This window comes from Notechis scutatus, chromosome 4, assembly GCF_049901735.1.
Source record: "Notechis scutatus isolate UNSWTSFEM ecotype Mainland chromosome 4, rNotScu1.2, whole genome shotgun sequence".
Classification (NCBI taxonomy): Eukaryota; Metazoa; Chordata; class Lepidosauria; order Squamata; family Elapidae; genus Notechis; species Notechis scutatus.
The window spans coordinates 14235083-14249712 of NC_142012.1; the positions used below are offsets into that span (position 1 = coordinate 14235083).

General features: G+C 40.6%; 1 protein-coding gene across 5 annotated transcripts in view; it reads right to left on the reverse strand.

Annotated features, from left to right (window-relative positions):
- Positions 1-14630, reverse strand: part of MAPK10 (mitogen-activated protein kinase 10) — a 223529-nt gene that overhangs the window by 28992 nt on the left and 179907 nt on the right. For all 5 annotated transcript variants that reach the window (XM_087962831.1, XM_087962830.1, XM_087962833.1 and 2 more), the window contains exons 10-11: positions 6665-6847; positions 1278-1402 (exon numbers count right to left, since the gene is read on the reverse strand). In XM_087962831.1, coding sequence (XP_087818957.1) covers positions 1278-1402; positions 6665-6847 — 308 coding nt within the window. The remainder of the gene's footprint in view (positions 1-1277; positions 1403-6664; positions 6848-14630) is intronic.

Sequence of the window (14630 nt, forward strand, 5' to 3'; positions counted from 1 at the left end):
GAAGTTCCAGAAATAATACTATTGAATTGAATTCCAGGATGAAGTGCTATTGACAATCTTGTTTCCTGCCCTCCAAATCTCACTTATGGGATATTCTCAACATATCTACTCAGATATTTACAGACTAGACAGCTGGTTCTACATGAAGGAGAAAGTCTTCATGTACCTAGGTGCTAGTCATTGAAAGGAGGGTTTTTGGAGCATTTTTCCTACATTGATTGAGAGCATTTTAACAAACTGCATCACTGTTTGGTTTGGTAGCAGCAGTGCCTCAGATAGAAAGTCCATACAGAGAGTGGTAAGGACAGCTGAGAAGATCACAGGAAGCTCACTTCCCATCATTCAGGAAGCTGCTTACAAGCGCTATGTGTTTAGAGCTCAAAGCATTGTTAAAGACCCCCCACACCCACTTCTTGGTCTGTTTCTGTTGCTCCCCTCTGGGAGGAGGTTTCAAAGTATTTCTAGCAGGACTACCAGATTCTGTAACAGCTTCATTCCCTATGCCATCCATCTGGTAACCTCGCAAGATTCTTTTTTCTCGCCATATACATACATACATCCGAACTAAACTGTGTTGTTTCTCTGCGTCGTATAATATATGTGGGTATATGCATAATTTTGTATTCATTTATTTTGTCATGTTTATAATGGAGGTGGTGACCCTTTGAGAGCTGTATGCAATGAAATTTCATTTTAATGTATGCCGATTAGTGTACATTCAAAGTGACAATAAAGTTATTCTAAGTCTAAGGTCCCCAACTCTTCATTTTTTAAACTACTAAATCTATTTGAGTCTTGTGATGCCTCCTGTGTTTCTCATCATAAAAGTGGCATAAAGTAATGTCACCGTTTATTGGTAATAATATAATGCTGCAGTCATGGGGTGAACTCTAAGGGCTACAAAAAAGTAAGCCCCTAGTCTAGAAAATAGGTTGCCCATCTCTGCCGTTGGGGATCCTACTTCTTGACATGACAGCTGTTCTAGACCAATTGAAGACTGATATTAAGATTTGCTGAAAGTCGAGAACAGAAAGTACAACGCAAACCACTTTGAGACTTTTTTTAAAAAAAGGAATGGGAAGAAGAATACCAATGTTTTATAATAAACTACAATATGTGGCACTGATTAATAATTGGTTTGGGAAACAACTGATTCTACTGAAAAGAGCTGCTTAACACTGTAATAATAAAAAGAAAACAATCAGAAAGAGGGTTCAAGGAAGGTTAGTACTAAAACATTCAAAGTTCTAGTTATTCAAAGCTAATAGTCTACTTACCGCCTCCACCTCTGCTGGGTCATACCAGACATTGATGTATGGATGCTGTAAGGCTTCATCCACTGATATCCGTTTGGCTGGATCAATCACTAGCATCTTTGATAAAAGGTCCCTAGCTTGGCTAGCTGGAGCAATGAAAACAGAAAATGCATCAGTATGGGAAAGAAAGGATGGAGATAAGACTTACAATGCCATATTCAGTGTAGTTAGATCAATGCATGTAGACTCTAGGTTCCAGACAGTTTTATGTGGCTTCAATACATATATTGAAGATGTTCTGCAGAACTCACCTTTGCTAGAGAACAAGAAAATTAATAGATGGTTCCATTAGATCTTTTTGGAAGCCAGAAATAGCAATTTTAAGATGAAGCTGTTTATAAAATTAATGTTTTAGAATATCTGATTTAGGAACAAAGGTCATTGTCCCCCTTTTTCTATTTCCTATTTTGTTTAGTTCCTTTTTTTTCTACATCACTTTGGGATTTTTATTTTTTAATAGTTGTATACAATATACGTGCATTTGTATACAGTGCTGTCTAATACACATTTTCCTTAATGCAGTTTGCATACTCTTTTAACTAAAATATGCAGGTTTATCTGTGTGTGTGAATGTGTGTGTGCCTATTTATCACATTTATATAGCTGTCTGTCTCACCGCAAGTGACTCTGGGTAGCATATAAGAAAGCTGGAACAATAAATATCTAAAATAATTAATTATTATTTATATAACATTACACACACACACGCACACACATTCAGGAGTGCTATTCCCAAATTTTCCTGATGGGTCCATTAGTTCAGATTTCAAAATAGTTCAGATGTGCTGAGAAAGAACTAACAGATCTAGGTAAATTGGTTTACCATTTACCATTAGATAGGTAAGCAGCCTTCATGCAGTCCAAGTATTGTAAATTGTTCTGACCTTTTGCTGCTCTAAAATTTAGATTGCAATGCATGAGAAGAATTACACAATTGTAAGGAACGTGGGAATTCCTGCTTAGGCTAACCTGCATGGGATAGGTAGTATCATTTACCAACCCCGAACCTGATTGAGTCTTACAAAGATTTAAGTATTCGTTGGAATAGTTTTCTGAATGATACTTTTCTTTATTGTTCCTGGATTGTATCGTTATCAGAGATGGAGCTTTTTTTTTTTACACTAGATGAAGAATTCATGCACATAAAAATATATCTACAAGTTTAATTCAGGAAGGCAACAAAAGAAGAAAAAAACATCTTTTTATGCTTTAAATCGCCTGTTAAATCCCCCCTCCTTTTTGTGTGTGTGTGTTTCACCACAGGAGTGAAGTTGGATGAGGAAGGAATCAAGAGGGAAATAAATATATGTGTAAATAAATGACATGCAAATTGTAGCGGATTAACAAACATTCTGTATTGCCACAGCAGGCAGCCTTAGGAATCTATGCCTTCAAAATTGATATGCATTTTAAGCTGGTAGATCCCAGAGCTGTAAATAAAAACATTTCCCATCAATCTGCATTTTCTTAGGAAGTTTATTTTCCAAATCAACGGGTTTCATTTACATTTAAATCATCTCTATTCAAATCTCTGCAGACAATGGCTACATCTCATCTGGCACTGTGGTTATCAAGGTGGTTTGCAATTACTGATATTTCAAACCTGCCGAAAGTGAAGGTGGCACACCTTCTACTAACCAAGATTCAATTCAAGCTCATTTGAACTATTGGCCTTCACAATTTCTACCAAAGTTTCATACCGAATTTATTCAGAGTCATGCAAGTTACAGCTTAGGCCTATAAGGGGCCTCTCAACAATTAAACCTTTCCAAATAGCTAACACGAACTGATTATTATGTGTTTGTGTGTGTGTATATATATACCAGATGGGGATAAAATAGTAGATGATGAACACATATATTCATGTAGCAATTATATTTCCATGGACATTCTCACCACTCATTTAAATTTATCTACAACATTTCAGCGTATAGCCTGGTTTTAAATCAAGCCTGTAGCCAGTGACATTTGATAACACAATGATGACCCTATTCTGGTGACAGGAATGTAAAAATAAGAAAGAAATTATGGCCGGCAGCACCAAGTATGCATGTATATGTATGAGTCTCTGTGTGTGCATAATCCCTGCCTTGTAGATACACTAACCTATATATCACCAAAAGGGATGGGAGGAGACTAGAAAAAGATAATCTGTCATAATTGTTGACTGATGCTATTATCGCATCCTGGAACATCAAAAAAAATCAAGATGAAGCCACAATTGTGCAAAGAACGTCCCTTTAAATAAGTACCACATACAAGGCATGTAAAAAAAGGGCAGGAACAGAGGTGGTATTCAGCCGGTTCGGACCGGTTCTGGCGTACCGGTAGCAGAAAGTTTGAGCAGTTTGAAGAACTGGCAAATACCACCTCTGACTGGGCCCAACCACCTGCCCCCTGTCCTATATTCAGGGGTGGGATTCTACCATTCAGACCCGTTCTAAAGAACCGGTGGTTATGATTGTGCGCAGTTCAGAGAACCAGCAAATCGTGCCCTTGGCTGGCTCTACCCCTCTCTGTTCACCCCTCTCCTCCCCGCCCAGTCAGTCCTTATCGCACATGTGCAACATTGCGTGCATGCCCAACATGACTGACTGCATTCCTCCCCGCCTAGTCAATCTTTAAAGTATTTCTTTTTTTCCCACTCCCAATGATCAGCTGTTCTTATGATCAGCTATGCTGCTTACTTACTGCTTCACCCAGGAGGCTTCCCTGAAGCCCAGGAAGGAAAAAATGGAGGAGGGACGCAGCACCACCACCCCTCCATTTTTTTCCCTTCCTGAGCTCCAGGGAAACTTTCTGGGAGCAAAAACACCCCCCCAGGAGGCTCCCCTGAGGCGCAGGAGGCCTCAAAACGGAGCACAGGGGGTGCTGCATACCCCCCAATGCTCAGTTTGTTTTACTTCCTGAGGCCCTGGGAGCAAAAATGGAGGCTCCCCTGAGGCGCAGGAGGCCCCAAAACGGAGCATGGGAGAGTGCTGCGTGCCCCCCCTGGCTCTATTTTTTTTTCCTTCCTGGGCCCCAGGGAAGACTTCCGGGAGCAAAAATGCCCTCCCCCCTCAGGAGGCTGCCTTGAGGACCAGGAGGCCCAAAAAACAGTGGGGGTGCTGCAAAAAAAAGAAGAAGCCACGCCCACCCAGTCACATGGCCACACCCTCAGAACCGGTTGTTACAAAATTTGAATCCCACCCCTGCCTATATTCCCTTGTTTTTTAGCTCAGCTGATTCACGCGGCAGAGCAGATTGCTGCGCCTCAGCTGAACTAAAAAGCAGCTCATCTCACTAGCGCTGAAACAGAGGGCGGTTTTTGAGTGCTGCCTGCGCGAAGCGCGCTCTCATAGAACCGGTAGGAAAAAATGTAGAATCCTACCACTGGGCAGGAAGGCTTTGATAGCACAGTTATGGTCCCCACTTGACTTTTTAAAAAAACCTATCTCACCTCCACCTTGCATCACCGCTTTAGCATTTTCAAATATGATATGTAAAACACCATTTTGATCAGAGGTCCCCAATCTTTGCTGGTTTTGGAATTCTGGGAGTTGAAGTCTGCCAGGCTTAAAATTGCCAAGGTTGGAGACCCCTGATTTAGATCATTTGGGGTACATCAGTATACAGGTAGTCCTCGACTTATAGCCATTCATTTCATGACCCTGCGAAGTTACAACAGCACTGAAAAAAGTGACTTATATGATTGGCTTTCACTCTTACAACCACTGCAATGTCCCCGTGGTCATGTGATCAAAATTCAAATGCTTGGTAAGTGGTGCATATTTATGAGGCTTATACAGAGTCATGTGATCACCTTTTGCAACCTTCTGACAATAGGGAGGCCAGATTCACTTAGCAACCATGCTACTAATTTAACAACTACAGTGATTCACATGTGGCAAGAAAGGTGATAAAATGGGGCCAAACTCCATTAACAACTGTCTTGTTAAGCACTTATGTATTTTAAAGAAGAAAAAACATGTATAAATAAAATTCCCAAAAAACCCCAACTGCTGCCTTGCTTAGTGACATAAAGTTTGGGCTCAATTGTGGTCATACGTCAAGGACTACCTATAAATATTTTTTAAAGGCTGATGTCATGCCACTGTTAGAGTCTGACTCCGAGGGAGAGATGGAACAGCTGACAGGGAGTGGGAGTGTGGCTCCGGTGGTTGTGGAGGAAACTGAGGAAGGGCACAGGCCGGTTGGGCATTCAGAGGAAGGCCCATCCCCTCTTCATCCTAGGCCATGCAGGGAGGAATGGATAAGGGAGAAACATGAGTGGCATGGTCTATGGGGGAGGAAGGGGCCCTGATCCCCTTCATGGGCTCCAGTTGGGAGGATTAAAAGGACCAACTGCGCATGGCAAAGTTGCTGGAAGCAAAGCGTGCATTCTTGTCGGAGCTTATCTATGTTTTGACTTCCTCTCAACTGTGGTTGCTGCATTATCTGGTAGAAGTCTGCAATTAATCATCCTTGCCTGCCGTAGTAATTCCTTCAGTGTGGTGTGTTGGGATTTTTATTTCAAATTAATTTTACTTTGGGTGTGGACTGCATTTACTCCCTCCGTAAACTGTTTTCTTTAAGAGTGTGATATCCTGCCGAGGATAATTGGACATTGGGGCCAAGTTGGAGGCATTAAAGGGACATTCTTCTATTTTTGTGACTTGGTTATTTTTTGTGCCACGCCCCGGGTCATCACAGCTGAAAAGAAAGGGAATGAAATTGTGTCAGTGACCCTTTCCTCAACATTGGTCTCAGCAGAAGTGGGATATGTATTTGGCAACGCTCCTCTGACACGAGGCAGGACACTTCGTAAAGCTTCATAGATCCACATCCAGTCAGTGACCAGAAGGGAGACGGTCTGGCTGATCCCATATATGTTGCCGTGGGTTTCACCCTGGTGAGAGTCTTGGATGTAAATGCAATAACTACATTTCTAATGCAAAGCTAGGCCCTCATTGACCTAGTTCAGGGATGTCAAACTCAATTTCATTAAGGGCCGCATCAGGGTTGTGTTTGACCTCAGGTGGGGGGATGGCCAAGATGGGGTGGCCAGCTTGACATCACTTGTGTTGGGGGTGTTTATGGAGGTCTGAGTGCTTTACCAGCAAAAACAGGCTCCCGAGTTCCATTTTTGGCTGCGACGGCCTCCTGCAACCCTCTGCCAGTGAAAACGGAGCTTGGGAGGGCCGTGTGTATGAAAGCTCAGTTTTCACTGATAGAGACACCGCAGGCCAGTCCTTCACTGTTTCCGGGGTGGCTTCATGAGCCAGATCTAAGCACCCTGTGCACCAGGCCTTGAGTTTGACACCCCTGTCCTAGTCCATGCATGCTTCGCGCATCTCCGTTGTTCTTACCTTTGAGTTTGTTGTGTTCTGAATCAGCTGGAAAAAGAGAGTCTGGAAAAAGTTTAGGGAAAGTGAGGCCAGCATATTTAGGCCGGTTTTCCACGTAGTTCCTCACCGTGGGCTGGAGCTTTTTCATGAATTCTGGACAGGGAGTTCCCAGCTGTTCAATTACCTTATTCCACTGGTCAATATCTGAGCAGAGAGAGTTAAGGAAACAAGTGCTGCAGGATCCCACCCCACCCTCTTTCGCAACCCCCTCCGAGCTTTTCTCAGAATCTTGCTGTCTAAAGATAACAAACTAGATTCAGAAGTTATGAAATCTCTGCCAACCTTTGTGTTTCCTTTCCAGGGCAATATAATATCAGAGCAATATCACCCATACCGAAACAAGAGCAATGGCTTGGAAATTCAGCTCAGGTGGCTCCCACTGATTTGGATGCAGATAGTCCTCACTCAACGACTGCCTCATTAAACAATGTTCAAGTTACTGCAGTGTAAAAGAAAACAGCTTGAGGGTGGGGGGCAACATTTCACATGTACCACTATTGCAGCATCCTGCGGTTATGTGAGTGCAATGGGCTTCCAACAAGCAGAGTTGATGGAGAATGCAGAAGTAAAATTGCAGATCGTGTTCATGTGATGTTTCACTTAATGATCGTGCTGGTTCGCCATGATCAAATGAGAAGTGATGTCATAAGTCAGTCATGCTTTCATGATTTCCTGCTGAGCAACCATACCAATTACCAGCAGAAATGCCAGTCTCAACTGTAGTCGCTAAGTGAGGATTACCTCTATAAGAAGGCAATCCAATTCATACCTTACCTTGGTGACTTAATTGATGACTGGATTATCCATACCAATCCGTTTCTGATTCTTACCACATAATCTATATGTATTGGATGACACAGATAGCTGAAGCATCTGAGATACTTTATATCAGTACCTGCAGCCAGATGGAACTTGAACACAAGATCCCCATAATTAAAATATCTGCATTTTACCAAGACTGATCCACAATAATGGGGTATAACTCTATTTAGATTTCTTTTTGTAGCAGTTCCCTAAACACCCATGTGTTTTTTCCCTACATTGATCAGTATTAATTGCTATCAGTAGTTGGACATGTTGTTAACCTGTTATTCCAGCAAGATACTTCTGTTTCATAGTAACAAAGGAAAACCCATCAAAGATATTGAGTCCACAGTAATTCAGTATGTCGGGAAAAAATGCATATATACCTTGGCATATTCATTAGCACTGGGTTTGGTTTTTGATCAGAACAAAATCCAAAGGAGTAAAAATATGAATACCTCTTTTTGCAAGACCTTAATCCAGAAGTAACTTTAAGCATCCTTCATAAGACAACTAGTATTATTAAACAGCATATGTTCTTTTAGGAAATATGCTGCTGAATAAATGGAAGAGAAGCATTCACCGAAACGGTCCAGTGGATTCAAACACAAGTTCTTCAAATACACCCAGACATATACATTCCATTCATTTTATGCCATAACCAATATATAGGAGCAGTGTGCATTCTAAATTTGATTGTGATTTACTCCTGTAGTCAGAGACAGCTTCACATATTACCCCTCGCTGATTGCTTTGCATTGTCTCTTGTTACAACATTTCCTTATGATTATATCTCACATTTCCATTTCCATTTATTTTTCCAAAGAAGCTTTTGATTCATCCCCACGATGCATATACAGTACAGTGTTACCTTGGTACTCAAGTGCTTTGAAACTCATCAAATTTGGTCCTCAACACATTTTGATGTGAAAGGTTTGTCCTGGTACTCATTGTTTGTTTAGTACTCAATGTATGAGTTAGAACTTGTCAGCTGCCTTGTGACTCTCTACATTATTCCTTACAGGAACAATGTGTTTCATACTCATCATTTTTGGTATTCATCACACCTCCTGGGACCAATTAACGACAAGTACTTACATTATTATAAAGTATACTTAATTTTTTTAGTTTAAAGTTTAAACTAATTCCCTGCTTATTCATGTTTTTTTCCTATTATTTCCTATTTCAGAAATCTTTCATATTTATTCCTTGTGAAGCATTTCTGCAGAACTAGCGCAATCAAGCAAATGAAGAGTAAATTAGGAAATCGGGACACAGGTTTAGACAGCCATAAAAGGCAATTAGAATAATTATCAGTGATCCAGAGTCAGGATGGCTATATGCTACTCAAAGGATCCGAAAATGCTTCTAACTTCCAGTCATTAGAGACTCAAGGAGAAAGTTCTAATGAATTGCTTATGGACTTCCCAAATGATTGGCTACTAGGGGATTAGATAGATGACACTAGAGTGTTTATTGATTTAAAACAAAAAAGTTGTATTTGAAAAATAATAAAAATAGGGAAAAGCATACAAGTCATGGTTTCTGGATCTCTTTCAGAGTCCCTTAATAAAAGCCACATTGTGGGCTGGATGCAGCCCATGGGTTTTGTGTTTGACACCCCTGGCGTAGATAAAGTAAAAGATGAGATGACTTTGAGTTCAGGGGCAGTCATTAATTGATAATCTATCATGGAACATAGTCTATTCAGCTAACCTCCCTTTGTCCCTGTCCTTCATTCTTCTTCTTGCTATCTAAGTTTATGCCTTTTCCAAGTGCATTTTTACCATAATATTAAATGAAAATATACCGTTCTATTGCACTTGGCTTACCTATTCCAAATTCTAATTAGGAATCTGCCTCCAAAATGCTATTTCCTTTTGATATAAAAATCATTCATTTAGAAAACTCCCGCTTATTATCACAGACCACAACAAGGTCATAATAATGGTTCAGTGATGGATCGCAACCGGTATAAAGCTTTTGACAAGCAGCTCATTCAGTTCAGCTGACATAACACTAAGTATATCTTGCCAAGAAAAATGAGCAAGCGGTTTTGTTTTGTTTTTTAGCAATCTTCTTCAAGGATATATATGCAAACACATTCTTACATATGTCTGCCAATAGACTTAGTGTACATGGATTGAGAACACAACTAGCGGAAATGAAAGCATGGAACTCCTTCGGTTAATCAAGAATGATCTTCAATTTTTATCATGGCAATAATGAGATTTGCTACAATTAAGCAAAGGGATGGATTATTTTAATAAAGAATGTTTGTAAAATATAGTGACACATGAAGCCAGTTCAGGTTTTGGATATACAACAGTACCTATTCAGAAGTTTAGGATAATTCTAGCTTGTGGTTAATAGCCCAGTGAAGTGGCTAATAAGAGCAGGCCCAACAGCTACATCCTAGAGAAACTCCCAACTGAGTTTCTCTAGGATGTAGCTGTTGGGCCTGCTCTTATTAGCCACTTCACTGGGCTATTAACCACAAGCTAGAAATATTAATTCCAATTTATAGAGGAAAAGTAGACAACACTGTAATTCACAATTCCCACCCAAATGTCTTCCACAATTAGTCAAATCTTGTCCTTCTTATGGCTTTTTGTGGAAGTAGCTAGCGGACCCGTTGTAAAATCTAATACTCTCTCCTCTTACTTCTCTTCAAAGAAATTCAAAAATTGGCTGCAATACAATCCACATTATTGCATCAACTCATTATCCTATGTCACACACATTTAAAATTAACAAAATACTCTGGGTTGCTTACAATGAATGGGCAGCATGGCTCTGTCTTGAAAACTTTTGCATTATAGATAAAACAGGGTTCTTTCTGCGCAATCTTCAAAAGCTTTTGATCTTAACAAGGTCAGCCGTACACGATACATTTCAAGAAACACATCAAAATCAATCAAAGAATGTGACAATAGTCACAGATTGTTTTCTATGGGTTTTTCTCAACGTCTTGGAAACAGGGCAAAGAGAATGCAAAACAAAATTACATTGTTTTAAATGTAGCAATGGGGACAAGTTAGATGGTGTACAATTCTTCAACCTGACCTAATCTTTGTCCCCTTCTTTACCAGTCTGGTCTGATAGCGGGTTCTGTTCTCCAAATGCCAGAAATACAATCCTTGGAAACTGATTTGGAGAAGGCAGAAGTTGGAAGTCAAGAGAAGAAAGTATTTTTTTTTTCTGTTGTTTTAACTCAGGGATGTCAAACTCAAGGCTTTGTGAGCTGTATCCGGCCTGCGGGATGCTTAGATCCGGTCAGGGGTGGACTTCAAAAATTTTAGCAACAGGTTCTCTGCCTGGTTGCTGAGTGGGCGTGGGCATGGTGGGCATGGCCTAGTCGGCCTCCTGCAGCTTGAGGCTTTCCTCGGGCCTCTGGGGGGGCGAAAATGGCCTCCCCAGGCTCTGGGGGCTCTCTGGAAGCTGAAAATGGGCCCATTTCCAGCCTTCCCAAACTTCCAGGAGGCCCGTTTTTCACACTCCCTGAGCCTCCAAGTGCACCCTGCACTTACCTGCATCCAAAACAGGCCACGTGGGGACTCCTGGGAGGGGAGGGATGGGTGGGGCCAGTCAGAATCTTAGCTAGGGGCTCTTCTGAACCCCTGTGAACCCCCAGCAGCCCATCCCTGGATCTGGCCCATGGTGCTGCCCTGGAAATAGCAAAGGACCAGCCCACCGTACCTCTGCCAGCAAAAACCGACTCAAGTACCAACAGTTATGGTAAAATATCCTCAAAGGATATCATGGTTTGTATATTATGAAGATAAAAACCAAATTACTTTCCCAGGCATCATTCAGGCATGGCATGGAGGGAAAGCAAAGTATTATTAACCTTAATCCCTACTAGTCCAGCCACCCTTCCATTCTGAGCATCTTGAACAGAGATCCTAGTGTATTCCTTGTTTATGGTCAATATGCACCTTCTTCTCACAAAGCTTTGAACCACAGCCTTTGTGGCTTAATGTAACCCCTCTGGGTTATTCCATACATCAAATGGCCTGATTTGGCATTAGGTATCAATCTAGCCTGAACAAATCAGAAAGTATGACAGTAAAACTCAGAAGCATATCTAAGCGTGTCCAAAAAGACCAAATAATAAGATAAAGGTAAAAGAGCTTAGTTTGTCTTGTGATTTCTAGCTTGTTTGTAGACACTGGACCATCATTTTGAGTCTGGACATCAAATAAAGTTCATCTCTATGGTAATTTGCCTTTTGTTCAATAGGAAAACCTGGCATATTCTAAACATAGGGATATTTTTTTTTACATTGTGGCTTATTAACCCCAGGATACTTGGATGACCCTTATGTATCAGTGCAGAAAGCTATTTCCCATTGTTCTATAGTCTGGATATGTTTTCTTCTCAAGTGGCCTGGCCTGGTTAATGATGCAGATCAGAGATGGAAAAAAAACTGTGGTGTCCTCTCTTTCTTTGAGTCTAGCGGTTTTCTTGCAGATGTTTCATTACCAAACCACCCTGTTTCCCCCAAAATACAATCTACCTGAGAGTAAATCCTAACTTGACTTTTATACGTGCACCCAATATAAGCTCTACCCCCCAAATAAGTCCTATTGAAGATCCTGCCCACTCCAGAGTGCATGAGTAAAAATTAAGCTAGGGTGGGGATGCGGGGGTGGAGCTACTACTTACCTTTGGACAATTATTTATTTATTTTTTATTTATTTGATTTGCCAATTGTTTACAAGATAATAAGTATAAGTGTATACATAGTTGTGAATACATGAAATGGGTACATATAAGAAAAATAAAAGAAGAATAAGAGAAACAATAGGACAGGGACGGTAGGCACGTTGGTGCGCTTATGCACGCCCCCACCCTGACACCTGCTTTGCTGGCCCATTTCTTCTGCAGCCATCAAGGCTGGCAAGGCTTTCCTGAAGGCCTCTGTAGTTGATAACAAAGCTCCGGATCGATCCAGAGCTCTGTTATCAGCTGCAGAGGCCTTCAGGAAAGTCTTGCTGGCTGCAGAAGAAGTTCCTGAAGGCCTCTGACAGCGAAAAGATGGTCAATCTCACACAAGTGAGATTAGTCAGTAGATGGCACCCCTGAAAATATAACACAGGGTCTTATTTTCAGGGAAACCTGAGTAAGTAACATCATCAGTGTTGGTGAGGGTGGGAGATGATATTACCTAATTTGGCAATGAAACATCTGCAAGGAAACCACCAGACTCAGAGAGAACCAGGATCCCACAGTTCAACCCTGAGCTACAAATATTCTTTTCTATCAGTATTGGAGCAGGAGGAACTGCCAGCAAATTATGAACCCAAGCCTGAATCTTAACATGTGAAAGGAACAGAAGTCAGCTTTGCACAGTACACAAAATTACAATTAATGGAAGTAGCTTTTGCAAATAAAATAAAATGTGTTGAAAAAGTTGCAGTGTAAATGAGAACAAAGACATAAGAGAAAATGTTGCACAGCCTTATAAAAACTGGAGTGCATATTTAATGGCATTTCCTCCTCATCTTATTTGTTTAAAAATACCAACATTACCAAGAATGAATTTGAAACAAATCATCAGCCGTTAGTGGCTGTTTCTAGGGAATTTTTCTACAGCAAATGCTTTTAATGGTTTAATTATCGAGGCTCTATGAACAAATTTTAATAACCGTGCAGCTGTTTGAAAGAAACTAGGCTTTTAAAATCCATTATCTATAGGACATTTTGGGTCAGGTTTATCTTTTCTCCAGCTGATTTATTTGAAAATTATTTTTACATTAAAAAGCTATTCCATTTGTTTAACCGTGTCAGAATGATGACTGAATCCAGAGCGTATTGTGGAGAAATACGGTACCTAAAGTAAAACTCATTTCATATTTATGCCTGGTTTGGAAGACAATATTAAAGATTGGCTAAAAATATCTGGGTAAAAAGGCAGTAGCTGGGCAAAGATGTGCATTGTTGATATTGTATTGCATTATATTTATCAGAGCACCAGGAATACATGTGGGTTCTCAGACGGAAGTGCTGTGTATTGTAAAATGATACCAGTGTAGTATGGTATAGAAACGATGGGGCTGGACTAGGCTGAAGGTCCAAAGTTCCTAATTCACCCTCAACTGTAGAACCTCATTTGGTAACTTTTGGTCCTGTCTCTAAATTCCAGCCCAATCTATCCAACAGTCATGGATAAACATTGGGACATGGAGAGCAGTTCGGCACTGTGGAATCCTCGGTGCTCTCTGACTTTGGTTGTTTGCTTGTAGACATTTCATTACCCAACTAGTAGCATCATCAATGCTAGCAAGGATTGGGTATGCATGTATTGATAGGAGAAAACCACACTTCCACTGGCAGGGCAAGTCACTGTATATAAACAAAGATCAAACAACACAATCACTAACACTGGTGATGTTATCCAGTCAGAAACACCTGCAAGCAAACCATCAAACTCAGAGAGCACCTAGGAATCTATAGTTCAACTCTGAGCACTCTGTGTGTGTGTGTGTGTGTGTGTGTGTGTGTGTGTGTGTGTGAACTCTGCCAAATGCCAAGAGTTCTATCCTCACCGGCTCAAGGTTGACTCAACTTTCCATCCTTCCGAGGCCAGTAAAATGAGGATGCAGATTGTTGGGGGCAATATGCTGACTCTGTAAACCGCTTAGAGTGGTCTGTAAAGCATTGTGAAATGATATATAAGTCGAAGTGCTATTGCTATTGCTGTGTGTGTGTGTGTGTGTTCATATATCCTGCAAATAAATTATCGAAGAAAAGATAAATATCATTGAGTTTTGAACATTGACTCAGTTATCAGATATGTAGGAATCATTCCCAGTAGTGACATCCAAAATAAACATATTGCTAATATTTGCTGTTTTATCAGCCATGGCATATATACACAGATTTGAAACACTAAATTAGCTTGTATGAAACTATGAAAAAATTAATTAATAGCAGAGAGGTGCTGTCCCTGCACAAGGTCCAAAATCCTTTTGAATTTGCAATGGATCTCTTTAAATACACAACATCAACTCAATCTATTTTGACTCATTCTTCAAAACTCTGCTATCTTCAGATGTATAATTTTGCCTCAATAGGTGCCATTAAGGATTTCAAGCTCTTTTGAATTTGTAGACCCAAT